We start from the raw sequence: 20,596 nt of genomic DNA, 5'->3' as shown, positions 1-20,596 counted from the left end.
TTTCCCGAAGAGTCATAGTGAGACCAATTTTAGAACATGTATAAATACATTTTTATTATAAATTGGATTTCTTTCTTAAAAAACATTTAACAGGTACAAAAAGACTGATCGAAATCAAAACATTTTGATTAGGTCTGAATTAGACACCTGATTTAGAATATAACCATGGTGGACTGTTATAATAATATGAATTAAGGTAGTTACAATTTGCTAAAATGACATTTTAAAAAATATTGCAGTTTTGTAAAATAAAATATATCTGGAAGAACTAATGCTATTAAAAAAAAAATACGAAGTTGAAGGAAAGTTGACGGCACATAAGTACACAATAATTTAATCAACTTCCTCCATTCTTGATGTGTCTTCGTCCCCTTCCAACACGGGCATATCCTCCTCACTGGGCTGAGTGATTTCCTCAGTCGCAGCCTCATCATCAATACCTGAAGAGAGAGAAAACAGCCATCAGCAAGAAATTCCTTGACAGAGATCTACAACCAGAACCATCATCCCGATATCTCCAGCCTGTTTCGTCTCCGCACACGCGGTGAGTGACAGCTACTCACCCAGACCCAGCTTGATCATCCTGTAGATGCGGTTGGCGTGTGTGGCGGGATCCTCCAGTGTGAACCCAGAAGACAGCAGGGAGGTCTCGAACAGGAGGATCACCAGGTCCTTCACGGCCTTGTCGTTCTTGTCCACCTCCGCCTTCTGCCTCAGGGTCTCCAAGATGGGGTGCGTGGGGTTGATCTCCAGGTGCTTCTTTGCCGTCATGTAGCCCATGGTGGAGTTGTCTCGGAGGGCCTGGGACTTCATGATCCGCTCCATGTTGGCGGTCCAGCCGTACGTGCTGGTGACGATGCAGCAAGGGGAGGAGACCAGGCGGTTGGAGACGGAGACCTGTGGTGGAGGAACAGGATAATGAGGGTGATGTGTCTCAGGAATATAATTGATTACCGCTGTGAAGTTGGTGCTTAGAATATTTAGTGCAACACGATGCATGCAAAATATTAACATAATATTGAATAAGAAGAATTAAGAACGAAATATTAAGTAACAATATGAATAAAAAAGTTTTTGAAACTGCTGTAGGCTGTGAAAGGCAAAGAGGCGATGACAGGAGGGATATACTGCATCGATAAAATGTCTCATCTTTGAATGAAAGGGGAAATTTACCTTCTCAATCTTCTTATCAAGGATGTCCTTCATGATCTTGCAGAGATTTTCAAACTTAAGCTTCAGCTCCTCCCCCTTCTTCTTCTCGTCGTCGTCCTCGGGCAGCTCCAGGCCCTCCTTGGTGACCGACACCAGGTTCTTGCCGTCGTACTCCTTCAGCTGCTGGACGCAGTACTCATCAATGGGCTCGATCATGTAGATGACCTCCAGCCCGGCCTTGCGAAGGCGCTCCACAAAGGCCGAGTTGGCCACCTGGTCCTTGGTCTCACCTGAACAAACAGAAATTCACACAAAAAAAAATCAGATTCAGAGCCTCTTGGAAAAGGAAGCATCAGCGAGAACCATCGATTCAAAAGAATTAGAATACATCCAGCTGAAGCTACGAACCGGTGATGTAGTAGATGTGTTTCTGGTTCTCCTTCATGCGAGACACGTAGTCCTTGAGGGAGACCATCTCGTCACCAGTGGTGGAGGTGTAGTACCGGAGGAGCTCCGACAGCTTCTTCCTGTTCTGGGCGTCTTCATGGATACCAAGCTAGGAGGCAGAAAGTTACATTTAGTGATTATTAAAAATTATTATTTAAAATATTTAAATATACATTAAATAATTACCAACCTATATCTATAAAACAAAAAATGACCACTGAATACAAATAAATACATACAAATGGTTGCAGAATTGTCCAGGTGAGCTATAACAACTGATAGCAAAAACAAGGCGGGGAGAGGCCAAGCGGCCTGAAACCAACCTTGATGTTCTTGGAGAACTGCTCGTAGCACTTCTTGTAGTTCTCCTTGTCGTCGGCCAGCTCGGTGAAGAGATCCAGGCACTTCTTCACCAGGTTCTTCCGGATGACCTTCAGGATCTTGCTCTGCTGCAGCATCTCTCGGGAGATGTTCAGGGGGAGGTCCTCAGAGTCCACCACACCCTTTATGAAGTCTAATGGGGGAGGGGGGGGAGGGAGACAAGGGTCATTGTTATTACACACACTTCAGTTCATATCGTGGTGATAAAAGCTCACACTTTATTTTAGCATTAGCGTGACACTCACTGAGATACTCGGGCATCAACTCGTCGCAGTTGTCCATGATGAAGACCCTGCGCACGTACAGCTTGATGTTGTTCTTCTTCTTCTTGTTCTCAAAGAGGTCGAAGGAAGCCCTCCTGGGCAGGAAGAGCAGCGCACGGAACTCCAGTTGGCCCTCCACGGAAAAGTGCTGGCAGAGACCAAAGAAAGGACATTCTTAACTCTTTGCGCCAAAGGACATTGCTACTTGAATGGAGAATACAGAAGCATCGCAGTTTGATTTGCCGAACTTTAGGCCTACCTTAACGGCCAGGTGGTCCTCCCAGTCATTGGTGAGACTCTTGTAGAACTCTCCGTACTCTTCGTTCGTGATGTCGTCTGGGTTACGGGTCCAGATGGGCTTGGTCTTGTTCAGCTCCTCGGCATCGATGTACTTCTCCTTGACCATCTTCTTCCTCTTCTTCGTGCTGTCCTTGGTGTCCTCATCCTCGTCCGAGCCCACGTCCTCGATCTTTGGCGCGTCCTTGTCCTTATCCGCAACCTTCTCCAGCTCCTCCTCTCCCTGCTCCAGGTCCACCTCCTTCTCCCTGGCCTTCTCAACCTGGAATAAGTTTTAAGATTAATGAAGTGTCGGTCGTTGGGCTGAGGTTGAAGTATAACATGCTCATAAAGTGAGTAGCATTAAAGTCAAGGGAGAACTTACGTAAAGGGTGATGGGGTAACCGATGAACTGCGAGTGCTTCTTCACCACCTCCTTGATGCGTTTCTCCTCACAGTATTCAGACTGGTCCTCCTTGAGGTGCAGGATCACCCTGGTGCCGCGGCCAATGTCCTCACCTGAAAGTGACGGAGCGAGGAGTCAGTTGATGCAAGGCTGTGTATGAATGGTCTACAATCCAAGAGCTAGAGGTCGAGTGAAGGGCAGTCTTACCGGTGTCAACTTTGACTGTGAAGGAGCCTCCAGCTGCTGACTCCCAGATGTACTGCTCATCATCGTTGTGCTTGGTGATGACGGTCACCCTCTCTGCCACCAGGTAGGCTGAGTAGAAACCCACGCCGAACTGTCCGATCATGGAGATGTCGGCTCCCGCCTGCAGGGCCTCCATGAAGGCCTTGGTGCCAGACTTGGCGATGGTTCCCAGGTTGTTGATCAGGTCGGCCTTGGTCATGCCGATGCCGGTGTCGATCAGGGTGAGGGTGCGAGTGCGCAGGTCGGGTCTAATTTCAATCTTCAGCTCCTTGCAGGTCTCAAGTCGGGTTGGGTCCGTCAAGCTTTCATATCGGATTTTGTCCAAGGCCTGCCCGAATGGAATAAAAAAGTTAAACATCAATGCTTGATGTTAAGTTGTTAACAGTTTGAGTAAGGGTTTTCATATGGCTAAAACTAATGATAACAAATCAATTGATTTTACTCACATCAGAAGAGTTGGAGATGAGCTCCCTAAGGAAGATCTCTTTGTTGGAATAGAAGGTGTTGATGATCAGAGACATAAGCTGAGCGATCTCAGCCTGGAAGGCAAAGGTCTCCGCTTCCTCCTCCATGGTACCGGCTTTCCCTGGCATCTGAATCATGAGAGAATATAATAATGTTAGAAACAAAGCCTAGAGATTGCAAATAGAACCAACAATTTGTCCTTTGCATTGTTTAAAGCGCATCCCTTCCCCCCCCCCCCCCCCACGCCTGTAAGTGAGTGCATTGCAATTCGGGGGTGATACGAGAACTGCTAGGCTCCTGTTACACATGCTCCTTCTGCCAATCAAAGATGGGCAGTTCAAAAAAGGGGAGGGGTCTACCATGCCTTTCACACCCAGCTGCCAACAGCTGCGAGGTGTGTCGCATGAAGCCCTCTCTAAAAAGACTGAGAATAAGGTTAACATGTCTGGCAACTAAGGAAATGCAACATATGATTATTACATTTAAATGCAATATATGATTATTTAATTTAGATTTGTATCAAGAAAACTTTGTTTAATTATAGGCCTGTAGTGAAAGGCCTGCAATAAGCAAATGTATGAATGTAGGTTTATGTAGATATATTTAGAAGGAAAGACAATATAGACTTTCCTTATGATTCTATCAAATAATATATTATACTTATTTGTGTACTGTAGTTTGGTGATGGTAGTAGTAGCAGTTCTCATCAGTCTAGTAGTAGTATTAGTTATTGTAGTATAGTAGTAGAATTTCTGAATACCCGCATTCATTCCTATGTATCAGTTAAATGTCCCTGATAACTGTTAAGAGTATATGAGTAGGGCTGCAGAAAGAAACTCCTTCACTGCTCTTTGTGCTAAGCGGCCATTGCTGCTCCTAGGGGGTCATGCTGTAAGCCATGTGCTCTTTACACTTTATGGCCTCTCAAAGTCATTCAGAGAATAGAAACAACTCAAATAACCCCTTCCTCATCAACTATTAAGAGACTCACGGGTTTATATTGTACCTAGCACTCATCCACTGCATTTAAACCTATTTTAAATTCTCTCTGCAAACGTTAAACTCCATTGAAATCTGAATTAAACTGAATACTATGAATTAAACAACGACCAGTTTGCCTCGATAGTCCAGCCTTACCTTTACTAGGATAGTCTTGTTTGAACTTTATCTTAGAATATGTCCACCTCAAGCTCTCCAAATATGTGCTTCTCTCCTCTTGGTTTGAGTAAAGTCTTCTCGTGGCTTCTTTCTCTATGTACTAGCCCTTCCACATGCATCTGTCTTTTTATACTCAAGGGGGGGCTTCTCGAAGAACCCATTCAGAAGCTTCCAGAAGAATTGCCCACTACAGTATGGGTATTGGCTGGGTGGGGGGTAGGGAAGGGTCTCCTGAGCCCTAAACTTCATGTGCCCTTATAGGGCCACAGAGTCACAAGGGGTGCATGTCACTCAGACAAGAGGGCTTTCCTGATAGCCTGTCCCGGGCCAGGCCCACCCTATCACCCAGACCTCCGGTCAGTGTCACAGCTGTGAGGTTCTGCGGCCTGTTCCAACACCTGCCGCCAAGGCAGGGAAGAATGCCGACGCTGGCCCCAAAGCTTTGAAAGGAGACACAAGGCCCCAGTCTTCAGTTGGTCCGGATTGATCCCAGATTTAAGTTATCATCACAGGTTTCATAGGCATAGGGGATAGCCGTTGAAGCGCATTATGCACATTTACATGAGCTTCTGAATGGGTGCTTACTGTGATGATTTGCCTTTGGATGAAGGCCTTTGCAAATCTTTATCAGGTCGGTCTATGTAGTCCTGCGTATTACTTAACATATAGGCTATGGGTATAATTATGAGGACAATGATTTGGAAAACTTTCTTTTGTAAATATTTTTTATGAAGGCCAGTAGAACTGTAGAAATGACTAGAAGGTTCTGGTCTAGTGTAGCTGTTTTAACTGGATCTTTTTTTTTGTTTACCAAATGATGGCGTTGTCGTATGCTCTATGACTGGTTCTGCAATATAATATATTTCCAGTTGATTGCATGCAGACTGTACCACTGTCTTGTGTAACACAAGAGATGACATTGAGATTATATTTTTTTAGTCCGATTATTTTGGTCTATCCAAGTATCACGAGTAAGCCTACCATTTCAACTCAAGCAATAAAAAGGATTAGACAATGTATATGTTGAGATTTTCAATGATAATTACATTGGCTACCAGCCAAGGGTATTAACACACCAGCCCAGGTCCAAATTAGGGGGGGGGGACTGGGACAGATAGGCCCACCATTACGATTGGACACCCAAACGACCCCTACTTCATGGAATTACTTCAGTTCTCTGTGAACATTAAAGTGCATGCATCACGCCTTATATAACACACACACGGCTCTGAGACACATTTCCAAGAGACACTATTCAAACAAACAAACAAACAAGCAGAGGACGCCTGCGCGCTCTCCACTACGGCCGCGCCTGCGCACTGCGTAAGATCCGGGCTCCGCTCAGCGGCATGAACGCCAGTTTTCAAGATGGCGGCGGAGGGAGGAGGGAAGGAGACGAACGAAATCAAAACTCAATTCACGACCCGCGAAGGCGTCTACAAACTCCTCACCCACTCGGAATACAGCCGCCCGAACAGAGTGCCCTTCAACTCGCAGGGCTCCAACCCCGTCAAGGTGTCGTTCGTCAACGTCAACGACCAGTCGGGCAACGGCGACAGGATCTGCTTCAATGTGGGAAGGGAGCTCTACTTCTACATCTACAAAGGCGTCCGAAAGGTAACCCGTCACTGCGTCCCACAAACTATCCCCCGTGTCCCAGCCCCAGCCGACCATGTCATCCGGCTGACGGGGCCGTCAGGGGTCACTCTCAGGGGGGCTGTGTGGATAAAGTGCGCAGATGGTCGGACCAGGCCAGACAGCTCACCCCCAGCTCCGTCACTCCGTCACTGTTTGTTTTGGTTTCTTCCAGGAAGGTTTCACCAGGACGTCCGCGTCGCAGCCTCTGTGGTCGACGTGCCCCCCGTAGTGCGCCCTGTTCGTTGAAATATAGGACTCATTTGTTTGGGTTTAATTGGGGTCAGACAGACCCGCCACTGTTGCACCTCCACGGACAGCCTGGGTCGTCGTCTTTGCGTAGGCATGCTTTTTGTTTCACACATCAGCGTTGGGTCATGTGGGAGCAACTTTCTGTTGAGTCTCTGAAGGGGTCAATGTTTCAAGCGTCAATTTATCCAAGTTGATCATACTTGACGCACATTGATCTTTGTGAAACCGAATGCATGCAGAGATGCAAAGTGGATGACCCAAGCTGTCCGTAGAAGTGCAAAAGTGGTGAGGTTATCACAATTAAGAGCAATCCGATAAGCCTTATGGTGTCATGAAAGGTCACTCCAGGGAGGGAATGGCGATTAACAGGTCGAGACGTCCTCTTAGTCGCCTGCGGCTGGGCTCACTAGACATCCCAAAGCTTCCCGTGTTTATAGTCAATGGGTGGACAGCGTCTCACTTTGCTTATGTAACATGACAGGGTCTAAACAAGGAAGGGGTGGCTTCCCCTAATGACTTGGTTTAACCTTGGTGGACAGCTCTGGGATATGTTGTTGGCATTAATTGTTTATTCAGCAGTCTCCATGCCAAGTTGGCATTTGTGTCTCCATGGTAGTTAAAAAGGCGCATTTTGCTATCACACTGAATGTTTGTTTGTGAATGTTGAATGCTGTTTTGGAGGATGTTTAGTTGTGATGGAGGCTGACTCACTATTTCTGCACTCTCTGGCCATGTGAACCAAGTGGTTTGATTTGCAGTGATGATGTCATTGCAGCTAGACCTCTTTGTATGCACTTGCAATGTTGTTGATTAGTGTCATGTGTAGAGTGGTGCAGAATGCTTAATTTAATTTATGACAAAATGAGTCTATAGAGCTGCCTTTCAAGCCCATACTTGTTAGCTTAATTGTAACGAAAAGCCAGCTGTGGTGCTGCCGTCGTGGGAATAGGGATGTTTTGTTTCATTGCCTCTTCCTTATGATATGCAAGACATTGAGGTATGACATTGTTAATAAAAAACGAAGAACCTCTGCCATAGACTCCCCTGACATTTCTTTGTTGCTCTTGTTTTTTCGCTCACAGGCTGCTGATCTTAGCAAACCGATAGATAAGAGGATATACAAAGGAACGCAGCCGACATGTCACGACTTCAACCCCCTCACGGCTACAGCTGACAGCGTCTCCCTGCTTGTGGGCTTTTCAGCCGGCCAGGTGCAGCTCATCGACCCCATAAAGAAGGAAACCAGCAAGCTATTCAACGAAGAAGTGGGTGCTATTCAAGCCTGTCGCATCCAATTCACTGTGGCTTCTGAATGCTTGATATTCATGTTTAGTGTGTGGGGGGAATCTTCTAAATCGTGTCACCTCCTCATTAGTAACCCATCCCCGTGTACGTCCTCCTCCTTCTGCGTCCCACCCAGAGGCTGATCGACAAGTCGCGGGTCACCTGCGTGCGGTGGGTCCCCGGCTCCGAGAGCCTGTTCCTGGTGGCCCACTCCAGTGGGAGCATGTACCTCTACAACGTGGAGAACACCTGCGGCACCACGCCGCCCAACTACCAGCTGCTCAAGCAAGGGGAGAACTACGCCGTGCACACCTGCAAGAGCAAGTCGGCCCGCAACCCCCTGCTTCGCTGGACGGTGGGCGAGGGCGCCCTCAACGAGTTCGCCTTCTCGCCCGACGGGAAGTTCCTGGCGTGCGCCAGCCAGGACGGCTTCCTGCGCGTGTTCGGCTTCGACGCCGCCGAGCTCCACGGGACCATGAAGAGCTACTTCGGCGGGCTTCTCTGCGTGTGCTGGAGCCCCGACGGACAGTACATCGTGGCCGGCGGGGAGGACGACCTGGTGACCGTGTGGTCGTTCTCGGACTGCAGGGTGATCGCGCGCGGCCACGGGCACAAGTCGTGGGTGAGCGTGGTGGCGTTCGACCACTGCACCACCAGCGTGGAGGACAGCGACCTCCCGGCGGAGTTCAGTGGCAGCGACGAGGAGTACCACGAGCAGACTAACTTTGGGGTGGGGCGGGACCGGGCCAACAGCGCCCAGTCGCGGCTCTCCAAGAGGAACTCGACGGATGGCAGGCCGGTGAGCGTCACCTACCGTTTCGGCTCGGTGGGCCAGGACACACAGATGTGTCTGTGGGACCTCACAGAGGACATTCTCTTCCCACATCTTCCCCTATCTCGGACCAGGACTCACACGAATGTCATGAGTGCCACCAGCTCCCCTGCGGCTGGCACCGTCACCGCTGCTACCACCACCGCCGCCGCCGCCGCCGGCAATTCGAGCGGGACGAATGGCAGCAATACGGGGAGCACTGGTAATAACAGTGGCAACACTACTAATTCCCTTCCGGCCACCCTGCCGCGGTCTAACAGCCTACCACACTCCAACCCCCAAGGGGGCACTACACCCAACAGCCACCCGAGCAGCAACAGCAGCACCACAACGGCAACCCCCACGCCCACGCCCACGCCCACCACTACCACCCCCGCCAGCAAGGGCGGCAGCATCATAGACAGCACCTTCATCGCAACGGGGGTGAGCAAGTTCGCCACGCTGTCGTTGCACGACTCGCGCAAGGACCGCCACGAGAAGGACCACAAGAGGAACCACAGCATGGGGCACATCAACAGCAAGAGCAGCGACAAGCTCAACCAGCTCAGCTCCTCGCGGACGGCCAAGGCCGACGCGGCAAAGACCCTGGGGACCACCCTGTGCCCCCGCATGGAGGAGGTGCCCCTGCTGGAGCCGCTGGTGTGCAAGAAGATCGCGCACGAGAGACTCACCGTGTTGATATTCCTGGAGGACTGTCTGGTCACAGCGTGCCAGGAAGGTTTTGTTTGCACATGGGCCCGGCCCGGGAAAGTGGTGAGTGACAGGCCCGTGGTGGACTCGGTGATGTGACCCCCCCCCCCCCCCCCCTAGAGTCATCCAGGCACCCCACCCACCCACCCACACCCCGACTAAACGCTTCTCCATTCCTCAACTCCTTCAATACGATACTCCTCGATCCGCAGGTTTGAACGGCTGTTGAAGACTTGCCTCTTTCCGGATGATGACCCCCCTCCCACTTGTGTGCCAACTACACCCCTCACCTTTTAATGTATAAAAAGAAAATCACTGCCTGGTTGGTTATCAAAGTGTCTCTGCCTGTCTTGTCTTTCCACAGGGATTGCTCTCATCCCAGAGCCACACGGCCACCCCTCCCAGAGGGACCGTAGTATAGCCCAGGTGCTGCTGGTCCACAGCTCCACAGCCCGACTAAGGGTGTTGATCCGGGCCAGGCCCCGCAGCGCTGCTCCGTTAGCACACACCGCGAGCGCCGTCCCCGCCGCCGCCAGGACGCCCCGACACTCGGGTTGCTTTACATTCAATAGCAAATAATTGGCCAAACTGGTCGAAACCTGCAGCTTACTGGCCGAGAGAGAGAAGGGCATTTGGGAGTGAGCATGAAAGGTGGTCTAGGAAATCGTAAGGGGAGGGAAGTGTGTCGGTGTGTTGAGTGTTATCAAATAGGCATCATTTAGGAAATAGGCTAGACTTGGCCTGTTGAGGTGCCTGTTGGTTTAGGAGCAGGCAAGGCACATCTTCATGTAAGCTTTGACATCTGTGCAAGCTTACATTGTACGTCAGGATGACCAAGGCGTGTGCGTGTGTGTGTGTTGCACCTATATCATCTAATCTGCCATGGACTGTGCAGATAATGAGGGAAGACAGCAAGGGGTCGCTTTAGTCCCGGGCCTCGGAGAGTGCGGTGGCTTCTCATCCCTGTGTTGTTCCTCAACTACAGAAAAGCTTTCAAACCTAATCAGATCACCTATCTTAACTATATTTTGCACTGTTTGTTGTGTCCGTCTTACTGTTGGGTTTTCCATTCATTTACGATTTGGGATGAAGTGCGTCGACACGTGAGCGAATTCAAATCAAAGACGGCTTCAGAAGCACTTCACACATGACTCGTGTACCACCCCCCCCCCCCCCCCCCCCCGCTCTCGACGCTGGATGCTGCAATCTGTTTTTGTCTTTATTTTTTAGAAAAATTGTTTGCACTTAATAGTTTGAGGAGAATGGCTTTACAACTGAGTGTCTAAGGACTTCCTGTTAGGGTTGTTGAAATATAGGATTAAAAAACATTTGTATCTATTGAACATATATTTTAATATTGTTTATGATTAAATGGGTTCTGTATTATTTATGTATATATTGTAATTCTATGATTTATGGGTGAAATGGTTATTAAACTAGTAAATTTCAGAAAAAATAGCGATATTTCTAACACAGAAAATATACATATTAAAAATGAATAACGAATATGCAGGTTATGTTTTTTTTGTCTTCTGTTGTATATAAGAGAATTCAGGTGTATTTTTCCTTAACGAAATGTTTATATAGAAGAAGAGTCTATGAAATCCTCTTATTTAACAGGTAGCGCTGACTACTAGCAAGCCTGTTGCTGCAGATGCTAATGACCTAGGCAGGTAGGCGGGTCTTCCGCACCCTTATTCAGCCATCACTCAGAGCTCAGGTACACCACAGGTTAAGGCAAACATAGCCCCTCCCATCAGTTCGCATCAGTCCCATTCGGAAAGAACCATCGATGTGAAATCACTTAGACCGACTGATAGAGCGCCATGCGTGCATGGGGGCAGTGGGAGCTCATAACATACGCTGAACTGGTGAACCGTCAGTTGACACTGTGTCCATTATTGACGATTGTCAATACTGGATGGGGGTGTGTGTGTGTGCGTGGGTGTGCTTAAGGTGAACGACTTCATGAGGAAATCTTAGTGGGAGCCTTTTCCTCAATGTGACGCCTATTAAACAGCTTTGACTGACCATGCCTATGATCTCCAGTCTTTTACTCTGTGTTTGTGATTTAAAGGGATCCAATGGGACCATCCTGTGTGACTTTATTGACCATTACATTATATCAAACTAACTGCATGCAGTATCGACTACCATCATGTTGGCTGATCTGTCAATCATACAGCGGGATAAATCTATTGAGGAAAGCTTCTAAAATGGCTTATCAATATCATAGCATTGGCAGAATATACTTAAAATATAGGGAACCTTGAGTAAATTGTGGGTGATTTATTATGAATTTTATTAAAACAAAATAATAGTAAAATAAATTGCCTGTTGTCCTGAGAAAATATGTAAATGAATTTTAATCTGCTACAGCGGAAGTGAAATATCTGCCACGGGACAGAAGATAATGTACTTAAAGACATGAATCCGGGCATTGATGTATTGATATACAAGCTAAATATATTTAAATGAAAGCGTACAACCTACCTGAGATGTGGGTAAAAGTATGTGCGTGATGAAGCCTCAAAGAAAATTCCATGTTATTAACAAAGTATTTGGAATTGTGATGAAGATTTCATAGGAAGATCATATCTCAAATTTGTTGAAGCGGTGATTGTCATTATTCTCTGAGTGATATGAATGAGCAATGATCATAATCCATTTACATTGTGTTTACTTGCCTCAGATATTGTGACAGGGCTTTGTCAGCGATGTCACTCAATTCCTTCCAGTAGAACTCCGCCGGTCACGGTGGCGCGTGCCTCTAATCTAAGTCACTGGGAGGCTGAGGTTGGCGGTTTGATTGAGCTGAGGAGCTCTGCACTGTATCGGACTATGTTGAACGGGTGTCCATGCTAAGTTCGGTATCGATATGGTGGTTCTGGGGGAGCCTTGGACCACCAGGTCGTCTAAGGAGGGGCGTATGGGCCCAGGTCGGGAACGGAGCAGGTCAAAACCCCCGTGCCGCTCAGTAGCGGGTTTGCATCCGTGAATAGACGTTACAGTGCAGCCTTGGCAAAACAGCGGTACCTAATCTTTTCTGTTGAGGTTGACATTTTATTTCTTGTATGTGTTTACTATGTAGGCTCTAGTTAAATTGGACAAGAAATGACCTGAAACACTTTTCTAAAGAGAAAAAGTTAGCCTAAACCTCTACAGTAGGCTAACTAAATCCCCTCTAGATGTCCATTTTCTTTAAAATCTTGATTGTTTACTTGCCTCAGATATGACGGCAGGGCTGTGTCGGCGATGTCACTCAATTCCTTCCAGAACAACTCCGCCGGGCACGGTGGCGAGTGCTTCTAATCCAAGTCACTGGGAGGCTGAGGTTGGCGGTTCGATTGAGCTGAGGAGCTCTGCACTGTACCGGACTATGTTGAACGGGTGTCCATGCTAAGTTCGGTATCGATATGGTGGTTCTGGGGGAGCCTCGGACCACCAGGTCGTCTAAGGAGGGGTGTACGGGCCCAGGTCGGGAACGGAGCAGGTCAAAGCCCCCGTGCCGCTCAGTAGTGGGTTTGCATCCGTGAATAGACGTTACAGTGCAGCCTTGGCAAAACAGCGGTACCTAATCTTTTCTGTTGAGGTTGGCATTTTATTTCTTGTATGTGTTTACTATGTAGGCAATTGGACAAGAAATGACCTGAAACACTTTTCTAAAGAGAAAAAGTTAGCCTAAACCTCTGCAGTAGGCTAACTAAATCCCCTCTAGACGTCCATTTTCTTTAAAATCTTGATTGTTTACTTGCCTCAGATATGACGGCAGGGCTGTGTCGGCGATGTCACTCAATTCCTTCCAGAAGAACTCCGCCGGGCACGGTGGCGCGTGCCTCTAATCCAAGTCACTGGGAGGCTGAGGTTGGCGGTTCGATTGAGCTGAGGAGCTCTGCACTGTACCGGACTATGTTGAACGGGTGTCCATGTTAAGTTCGGTATCGATATGGTGGTTCTGGGGGAGCCTTGGACCACCAGGTCGTCTAAGGAGGGGTGTAGGGGCCCAGGTCGGGAACGGAGCAGGCCAAAGCCCCCGTGCCGCTCAGTAGTGGGTTTGCATCCGTGAATAGACGTTACAGTGCAGCCTTGGCAAAACAGCGGTACCTAATCTTTTCTGTTGAGGTTGACATTTTATTTCTTGTATGTGTTTACTATGTAGGCTCTAGTTAAATTGGACTAGAAATGACCTGAAACACTTTTCTAAAGAGAAAAAGTTAGCCTAAACCTCTGCAGTAGGCTAACTAAATCCCCTCTAGACGTCCATTTTCTTTAAAATCTTGATTGTTTACTTGCCTCAGATATGACGGCAGGGCTGTGTCGGCGATGTCACTCAATTCCTTCCAGAACAACTCCGCTGGGCACGGTGGCGAGTGCTTCTAATCCAAGTCACTGGGAGGCTGAGGTTGGCGGTTCGATTGAGCTGAGGAGCTCTGCACTGTACCGGACTATGTTGAACGGGTGTCCATGCTCAGTTCGCTATCGATATGGTGGTTCTGGGGGAGCCTTGGACCACCAGGTCATCTAAGGAGGGGTGTACGGGCCCAGGTCGGGAACGGAGCAGGTCAAAGCCCCCGTGCCGCTCAGTAGTGGGTTTGCATCCGTGAATAGACGTTACAGTGCAGCCTTGGCAAAACAGCGGTACCTAATCTTTTCTGTTGAGGTTGACATTTTATTTCTTGTATGTGTTTACTATGTAGGCTCTAGTTAAATTGGACAAGAAATGACCTGAAACACTTTTCTAAAGAGAAAAAGTTAGCCTAAACCTCTACAGTAGGCTAACTAAATCCCCTCTAGATGTCCATTTTCTTTAAAATCTTGATTGTTTACTTGCCTCAGATATGACGGCAGGGCTGTGTCGGCGATGTCACTCAATTCCTTCCAGAACAACTCCGCCGGGCACGATGGCGCGTGCCTCTAATCCATGTCACTGGGAGGCTGAGGTTGGCGGTTCGATTGAGCTGAGGAGCTCTGCACTGTACCGGACTATGTTGAAAGGGTGTCCATGCTAAGTTCTGTATCGATATGGTGGTTCTGGGGGAGCCTTGGATCACCAGGTCGTCTAAGGAGGGGTGTACGGGCCCAGGTCGGGAACGGAGCAGGTCAAAGCCCCCGTGCCGCTCAGTAGTGGGTTTGCATCCGTGAATAGACGTTACAGTGCAGCCTTGGCAAAACAGCGGTACCTAATCTTTTCTGTTGAGGTTGACATTTTATTTCTTGTATGTGTTTACTATGTAGGCTCTAGTTAAATTGGACAAGAAATTACCTGAAACACTTTTCTAAAGAGAAAAAGTTAGCCTAAACCTCTGCAGTAGGCTAACTAAATCCCCTCTAGACGTCCATTTTCTTTAAAATCTTGATTGTTTACTTGCCTCAGATATGACGGCAGGGCTGTGTCGGCGATGTCACTCAATTCCTTCCAGAACAACTCCGCCGGGCACGGTGGCGAGTGCTTCTAATCCAAGTCACTGGGAGGCTGAGGTTGGCGGTTCGATTGAGCTGAGGAGCTCTGCACTGTACCGGACTATGTTGAACGGGTGTCCATGCTAAGTTCGGTATCGATATGGTGGTTCTGGGGGAGCCTTGGACCACCAGGTCGTCTAAGGAGGGGTGTACGGGCCCAGGTCGGGAACGGAGCAGGTCAAAGCCCCCGTGCCGCTCAGTAGTGGGTTTGCATCCGTCAATAGACGTTACAGTGCAGCCTCGGCAAAACAGCGGTACCTAATCTTTTCTGTTGAGGTTGACATTTTATTTCTTGTATGTGTTTACTATGTAGGCTCTAGTTAAATTGGACAAGAAATGACCTGAAACACTTTTCTAAAGAGAAAAAGTTAGCCTAAACCTCTACAGTAGGCTAACTAAATCCCCTCTAGATGTCCATTTTCTTTAAAATCTTGATTGTTTACTTGCCTCAGATATGACGGCAGGGCTGTGTCGGCGATGTCACTCAATTCCTTCCAGAACAATTCCGCCGGGCACGGTGGCGCGTGCCTCTAATCCATGTCACTGGGAGGCTGAGGTTGGCGGTTCGATTGAGCTTAGGAGCTCTGCACTGTACCGGACTATGTTGAACGGGTGTCCATGCTAAGTTCTGTATCGATATGGTGGTTCTGGGGGAGCCTTGGATCACCAGGTCGTCTAAGGAGGGGTGTAAGGGCCCAGGTCGGGAACGGAGCAGGTCAAAGCCCCCGTGCCGCTCAGTAGTGGGTTTGCATCCGTGAATAGACGTTGCAGTGCAGCCTTGGCAAAACAGCGGTACCTAATCTTTTCTGTTGAGGTTGACATTTTATTTCTTGTATGTGTTTACTATGTAGGCTCTAGTTAAATTGGACAAGAAATGACCTGAAACACTTTTCTAAAGAGAAAAAGTTAGCCTAAACCTCTGCAGTAGGCTAACTAAATCCCCTCTAGACGTCCATTTTCTTTAAAATCTTGATTGTTTACTTGCCTCAGATATGACGGCAGGGCTGTGTCGGCGATGTCACTCAATTCCTTCCAGAACAACTCTGCCGGGCACGGTGGCGAGTGCTTCTAATCCAAGTCACTGGGAGGCTGAGGTTGGCGGTTCGATTGAGCTGAGGAGCTCTGCACTGTACCGGACTATGTTGAACGGGTGTCCATGCTAAGTTCTGTATCGATATGGTGGTTCTGGGGGAGCCTTGGATCACCAGGTCGTCTAAGGAGGGGTGTACGGGCCTAGGTCGGGAACGGAGCAGGTCAAAGCCCCCGTGCCGCTCAGTAGTGGGTTTGCATCCGTGAATAGACGTTACAGTGCAGCCTTGGCAAAACAGCGGTACCTAATCTTTTCTGTTGAGGTTGACATTTTATTTCTTGTATGTGTTTACTATGTAGGCTCTAGTTAAATTGGACAAGAAATGACCTGAAACACTTTTCTAAAGAGAAAAAGTTAGCCTAAACCTCTGCAGTAGGCTAACTAAATCCCCTCTAGACGTCCATTTTCTTTAAAATCTTGATTGTTTACTTGCCTCAGATATGACGGCAGGGCTGTGTCGGCGATGTCACTCAATTCCTTCCAGAACAACTCCGCCGGGCACGGTGGCGAGTGCTTCTAATCCAAGTCACTGGGAGGCTGAGGTTGGCGGTTCGATTGAGCTGAGGAGCTCTGCACTGTACCGGACTATGTTGAACGGGTGTCCATGCTAAGTTCGGTATCGATATGGTGGTTCTGGGGGAGCCTTGGACCACCAGGTCGTCTAAGGAGGGGTGTACGGGCCCAGGTCGGGAACGGAGCAGGTCAAAGCCCCCGTGCCGCTCAGTAGTGGGTTTGCATCCGTGAATAGACGTTACAGTGCAGCCTTGGCAAAACAGCGGTACCTAATCTTTTCTGTTGAGGTTGACATTTTATTTCTTGTATGTGTTTACTATGTAGGCTCTAGTTAAATTGGACAAGAAATGACCTGAAACACTTTTCTAAAGAGAAAAAGTTAGCCTAAACCTCTACAGTAGGCTAACTAAATCCCCTCTAGATGTCCATTTTCTTTAAAATCTTGATTGTTTACTTGCCTCAGATATGACGGCAGGGCTGTGTCGGCGATGTCACTCAATTCCTTCCAGAACAACTCCGCCGGGCACGGTGGCGCGTGCCTCTAATCCATGTCACTGGGAGGCTGAGGTTGGCGGTTCGATTGAGCTGAGGAGCTCTGCACTGTACCGGACTATGTTGAACGGGTGTCCATGCTAAGTTCGGTATCGATATGGTGGTTCTGGGGGAGCCTTGGACCACCAGGTCGTCTAAGGAGGGGTGTACGGGCCCAGGTCGGGAACGGAGCAGGTCAAAGCCCCCGTGCCGCTCAGTAGTGGGTTTGCATCCGTGAATAGACGTTACAGTGCAGCCTTGGCAAAACAGCGGTACCTAATCTTTTCTGTTGAGGTTGACATTTTATTTCTTGTATGTGTTTACTATGTAGGCTCTAGTTAAATTGGACAAGAAATGACCTGAAACACTTTTCTAAAGAGAAAAAGTTAGCCTAAACCTCTACAGTAGGCTAACTAAATCCCCTCTAGATGTCCATTTTCTTTAAAATCTTGATTGTTTACTTGCCTCAGATATGACGGCAGGGCTGTGTCGGCGATGTCACTCAATTCCTTCCAGAACAACTCCTGCCGGGCACGGTGGCGAGTGCCTCTAATCCATGTCACTGGGAGGCTGAGGTTGGCGGTTCGATTGAGCTGAGGAGCTCTGCACTGTACCGGACTATGTTGAACGGGTGTCCATGCTAAGTTCGGTATCGATATGGTGGTTCTGGGGGAGCCTTGGATCACCAGGTCGTCTAAGGAGGGGTGTACGGGCCCAGGTCGGGAACGGAGCAGGTCAAAGCCCCCGTGCCGCTCAGTAGTGGGTTTGCATCCGTGAATAGACGTTACAGTGCAGCCTTGGCAAAACAGCGGTACCTAATCTTTTCTGTTGAGGTTGACATTTTATTTCTTGTATGTGTTTACTATGTAGGCTCTAGTTAAATTGGACAAGAAATGACCTGAAACACTTTTCTAAAGAGAAAAAGTTAGCCTAAACCTCTGCAGTAGGCTAACTAAATCCCCTCTAGACGTCCATTTTCTTTAAAATCTTGATTGTTTACTTGCCTCAGATATGACGGCAGGGCTGTGTCGGCGATGTCACTCAATTCCTTCCAGAACAACTCTGCCGGGCACGGTGGCGAGTGCTTCTAATCCAAGTCACTGGGAGGCTGAGGTTGGCGGTTCGATTGAGCTGAGGAGCTCTGCACTGTACCGGACTATGTTGAACGGGTGTCCATGCTAAGTTCGGTATCGATATGGTGGTTCTGGGGGAGCCTTGGACCACCAGGTCGTCTAAGGAGGGGTGTACGGGCCCAGGTCGGGAACGGAGCAGGTCAAAGCCCCCGTGCCGCTCAGTAGTGGGTTTGCATCCGTGAATAGACGTTACAGTGCAGCCTTGGCAAAACAGCGGTACCTAATCTTTTCTGTTGAGGTTGACATTTTATTTCTTGTATGTGTTTACTATGTAGGCTCTAGTTAAATTGGACAAGAAATGACCTGAAACACTTTTCTAAAGAGAAAAAGTTAGCCTAAACCTCTGCAGTAGGCTAACTAAATCCCCTCTAGACGTCCATTTTCTTTAAAATCTTGATTGTTTACTTGCCTCAGATATGACGGCAGGGCTGTGTCGGCGATGTCACTCAATTCCTTCCAGAACAACTCCGCCGGGCACGGTGGCGAGTGCTTCTAATCCAAGTCACTGGGAGGCTGAGGTTGGCGGTTCGATTGAGCTGAGGAGCTCTGCACTGTACCGGACTATGTTGAACGGGTGTCCATGCTAAGTTCGGTATCGATATGGTGGTTCTGGGGGAGCCTTGGACCACCAGGTCGTCTAAGGAGGGGTGTACGGGCCCAGGTCGGGAACGGAGCAGGTCAAAGCCCCCGTGCCGCTCAGTAGTGGGTTTGCATCCGTGAATAGACGTTACAGTGCAGCCTTGGCAAAACAGCGGTACCTAATCTTTTCTGTTGAGGTTGACATTTTATTTCTTGTATGTGTTTACTATGTAGGCTCTAGTTAAATTGGACAAGAAATGACCTGAAACACTTTTCTAAAGAGAAAAAGTTAGCCTAAACCTCTACAGTAGGCTAACTAAATCCCCTCTAGATGTCCATTTTCTTTAAAATCTTGATTGTTTACTTGCCTCAGATATGACGGCAGGGCTGTGTCGGCGATGTCACTCAATTCCTTCCAGAACAACTCTGCCGGGCACGGTGGCGCGTGCCTCTAATCCATGTCACTGGGAGGCTGAGGTTGGCGGTTCGATTGAGCTGAGGAGCTCTGCACTGTACCGGACTATGTTGAACGGGTGTCCATGCTAAGTTCGGTATCGATATGGTGGTTCTGGGGGAGCCTTGGATCACCAGGTCGTCTAAGGAGGGGTGTACGGGCCCAGGTCGGGAACGGAGCAGGTCAAAGCCCCCGTGCCGCTCAGTAGTGGGTTTGCATCCGTGAATAGACGTTACAGTGCAGCCTTGGCAAAACAGCGGTACCTAATCTTTTCTGTTGAGGTTGACATTTTATTTCTTGTATGTGTTTACTATGTAGGCTCTAGTTAAATTGGACAAGAAATGACCTGAAACACTTTTCTAAAGAGAAAAAGTTAGCCTAAACCTCTGCAGTAGGCTAACTAAATCCCCTCTAGACGTCCATTTTCTTTAAAATCTTGATTGTTTACTTGCCTCAGATATGACGGCAGGGCTGTGTCGGCGATGTCACTCAATTCCTTCCAGAACAACTCTGCCGGGCACGGTGGCGAGTGCTTCTAATCCAAGTCACTGGGAGGCTGAGGTTGGCGGTTCGATTGAGCTGAGGAGCTCTGCACTGTACCGGACTATGTTGAACGGGTGTCCATGCTAAGTTCGGTATCGATATGGTGGTTCTGGGGGAGCCTTGGACCACCAGGTCGTCTAAGGAGGGGTGTACGGGCCCAGGTCGGGAACGGAGCAGGTCAAAGCCCCCGTGCCGCTCAGTAGTGGGTTTGCATCCGTGAATAGACGTTACAGTGCAGCCTTGGCAAAACAGCGGTACCTAATCTTTTCTGTTGAGGTTGACATTTTATTTCTTGTATGTGTTTACTATGTAGGCTCTAGTTAAATTGGACAAGAAATGACCTGAAACACTTTTCTAAAGAGAAAAAGTTAGCCTAAACCTCTGCAGTAGGCTAACTAAATCCCCTCTAGACGTCCATTTTCTTTAAAATCTTGATTGTTTACTTGCCTCAGATATGACGGCAGGGCTGTGTCGGCGATGTCACTCAATTCCTTCCAGAACAACTCCGCCGGGCACGGTGGCGAGTGCTTCTAATCCAAGTCACTGGGAGGCTGAGGTTGGCGGTTCGATTGAGCTGAGGAGCTCTGCACTGTACCGGACTATGTTGAACGGGTGTCCATGCTAAGTTCGGTATCGATATGGTGGTTCTGGGGGAGCCTTGGACCACCAGGTCGTCTAAGGAGGGGTGTACGGGCCCAGGTCGGGAACGGAGCAGGTCAAAGCCCCCGTGCCGCTCAGTAGTGGGTTTGCATCCGTGAATAGACGTTACAGTGCAGCCTTGGCAAAACAGCGGTACCTAATCTTTT

The 20,596-nt window shown here is 48.5% G+C and overlaps 2 protein-coding genes across 3 annotated transcripts; one reads left to right on the top strand and one right to left on the bottom strand.

Moving 5' to 3' along the window:
• Nucleotides 1-36: 36 nt before the first annotated feature.
• hsp90aa1.1 (heat shock protein 90, alpha (cytosolic), class A member 1, tandem duplicate 1) lies at nt 37-4,951 on the bottom strand. The gene is made up of 11 exons (XM_056581003.1): nt 4,774-4,951; nt 3,618-3,764; nt 3,133-3,499; nt 2,905-3,038; nt 2,503-2,802; nt 2,226-2,391; nt 1,923-2,113; nt 1,561-1,708; nt 1,174-1,442; nt 564-897; nt 37-440 (listed from the first exon to the last, which is right to left on the bottom strand). Exons 2-11 carry the CDS (start codon nt 3,762-3,764, stop codon nt 334-336), a joined length of 2,163 nt encoding a protein of 720 aa, XP_056436978.1. The 5' UTR covers nt 4,774-4,951; the 3' UTR covers nt 37-333.
• A 1,113-nt stretch (nt 4,952-6,064) lies between these two features.
• LOC130374303 (WD repeat-containing protein 20-like) lies at nt 6,065-10,648 on the top strand. Of its 2 annotated transcripts, none has more exons than XM_056581008.1 (4): nt 6,065-6,411; nt 7,764-7,946; nt 8,102-9,550; nt 9,852-10,648. In XM_056581008.1, the coding sequence occupies exons 1-4, from the start codon at nt 6,163-6,165 to the stop codon at nt 9,906-9,908; spliced, it is 1,938 nt and encodes a 645-aa protein (XP_056436983.1). In that variant the 5' UTR covers nt 6,065-6,162; the 3' UTR covers nt 9,909-10,648. The 2 variants fall into 2 exon arrangements, with proteins under 2 accessions (XP_056436983.1, XP_056436984.1); XM_056581009.1 differs by having other exon boundaries at nt 6,066-6,411; nt 9,700-10,648.
• The last annotated feature ends 9,948 nt before the right edge of the window (nt 10,649-20,596 follow it).

This window comes from Gadus chalcogrammus, chromosome 21 (genome assembly GCF_026213295.1).
Source record: "Gadus chalcogrammus isolate NIFS_2021 chromosome 21, NIFS_Gcha_1.0, whole genome shotgun sequence".
NCBI classification, from domain to species: Eukaryota; Metazoa; Chordata; class Actinopteri; order Gadiformes; family Gadidae; genus Gadus; species Gadus chalcogrammus.
This window is presented reverse-complemented; position numbering and strand designations above follow the sequence as displayed.

Coding starts and splice junctions, on each gene's coding strand:
- hsp90aa1.1 (XM_056581003.1), bottom strand. CDS start 3,764: ATGCCAGGGAAAGCCGGTACCATGGAGGAGGAAGCGGAGACCTTTGCC. Junction 2,392..2,502: donor AGGACCACCTGGCCGTTAAG/GTAGGCCTAAAG, acceptor GGTCTCTGCCAG/CACTTTTCCGTGGAGGGCCA. Junction 2,114..2,225: donor GTTGATGCCCGAGTATCTCA/GTGAGTGTCACG, acceptor CTCCCCCATTAG/ACTTCATAAAGGGTGTGGTG.
- LOC130374303 (XM_056581008.1), top strand. CDS start 6,163: ATGGCGGCGGAGGGAGGAGGGAAGGAGACGAACGAAATCAAAACTCAA. Junction 6,412..7,763: donor TCTACAAAGGCGTCCGAAAG/GTAACCCGTCAC, acceptor TTTCGCTCACAG/GCTGCTGATCTTAGCAAACC. Junction 7,947..8,101: donor GCAAGCTATTCAACGAAGAA/GTGGGTGCTATT, acceptor CGTCCCACCCAG/AGGCTGATCGACAAGTCGCG.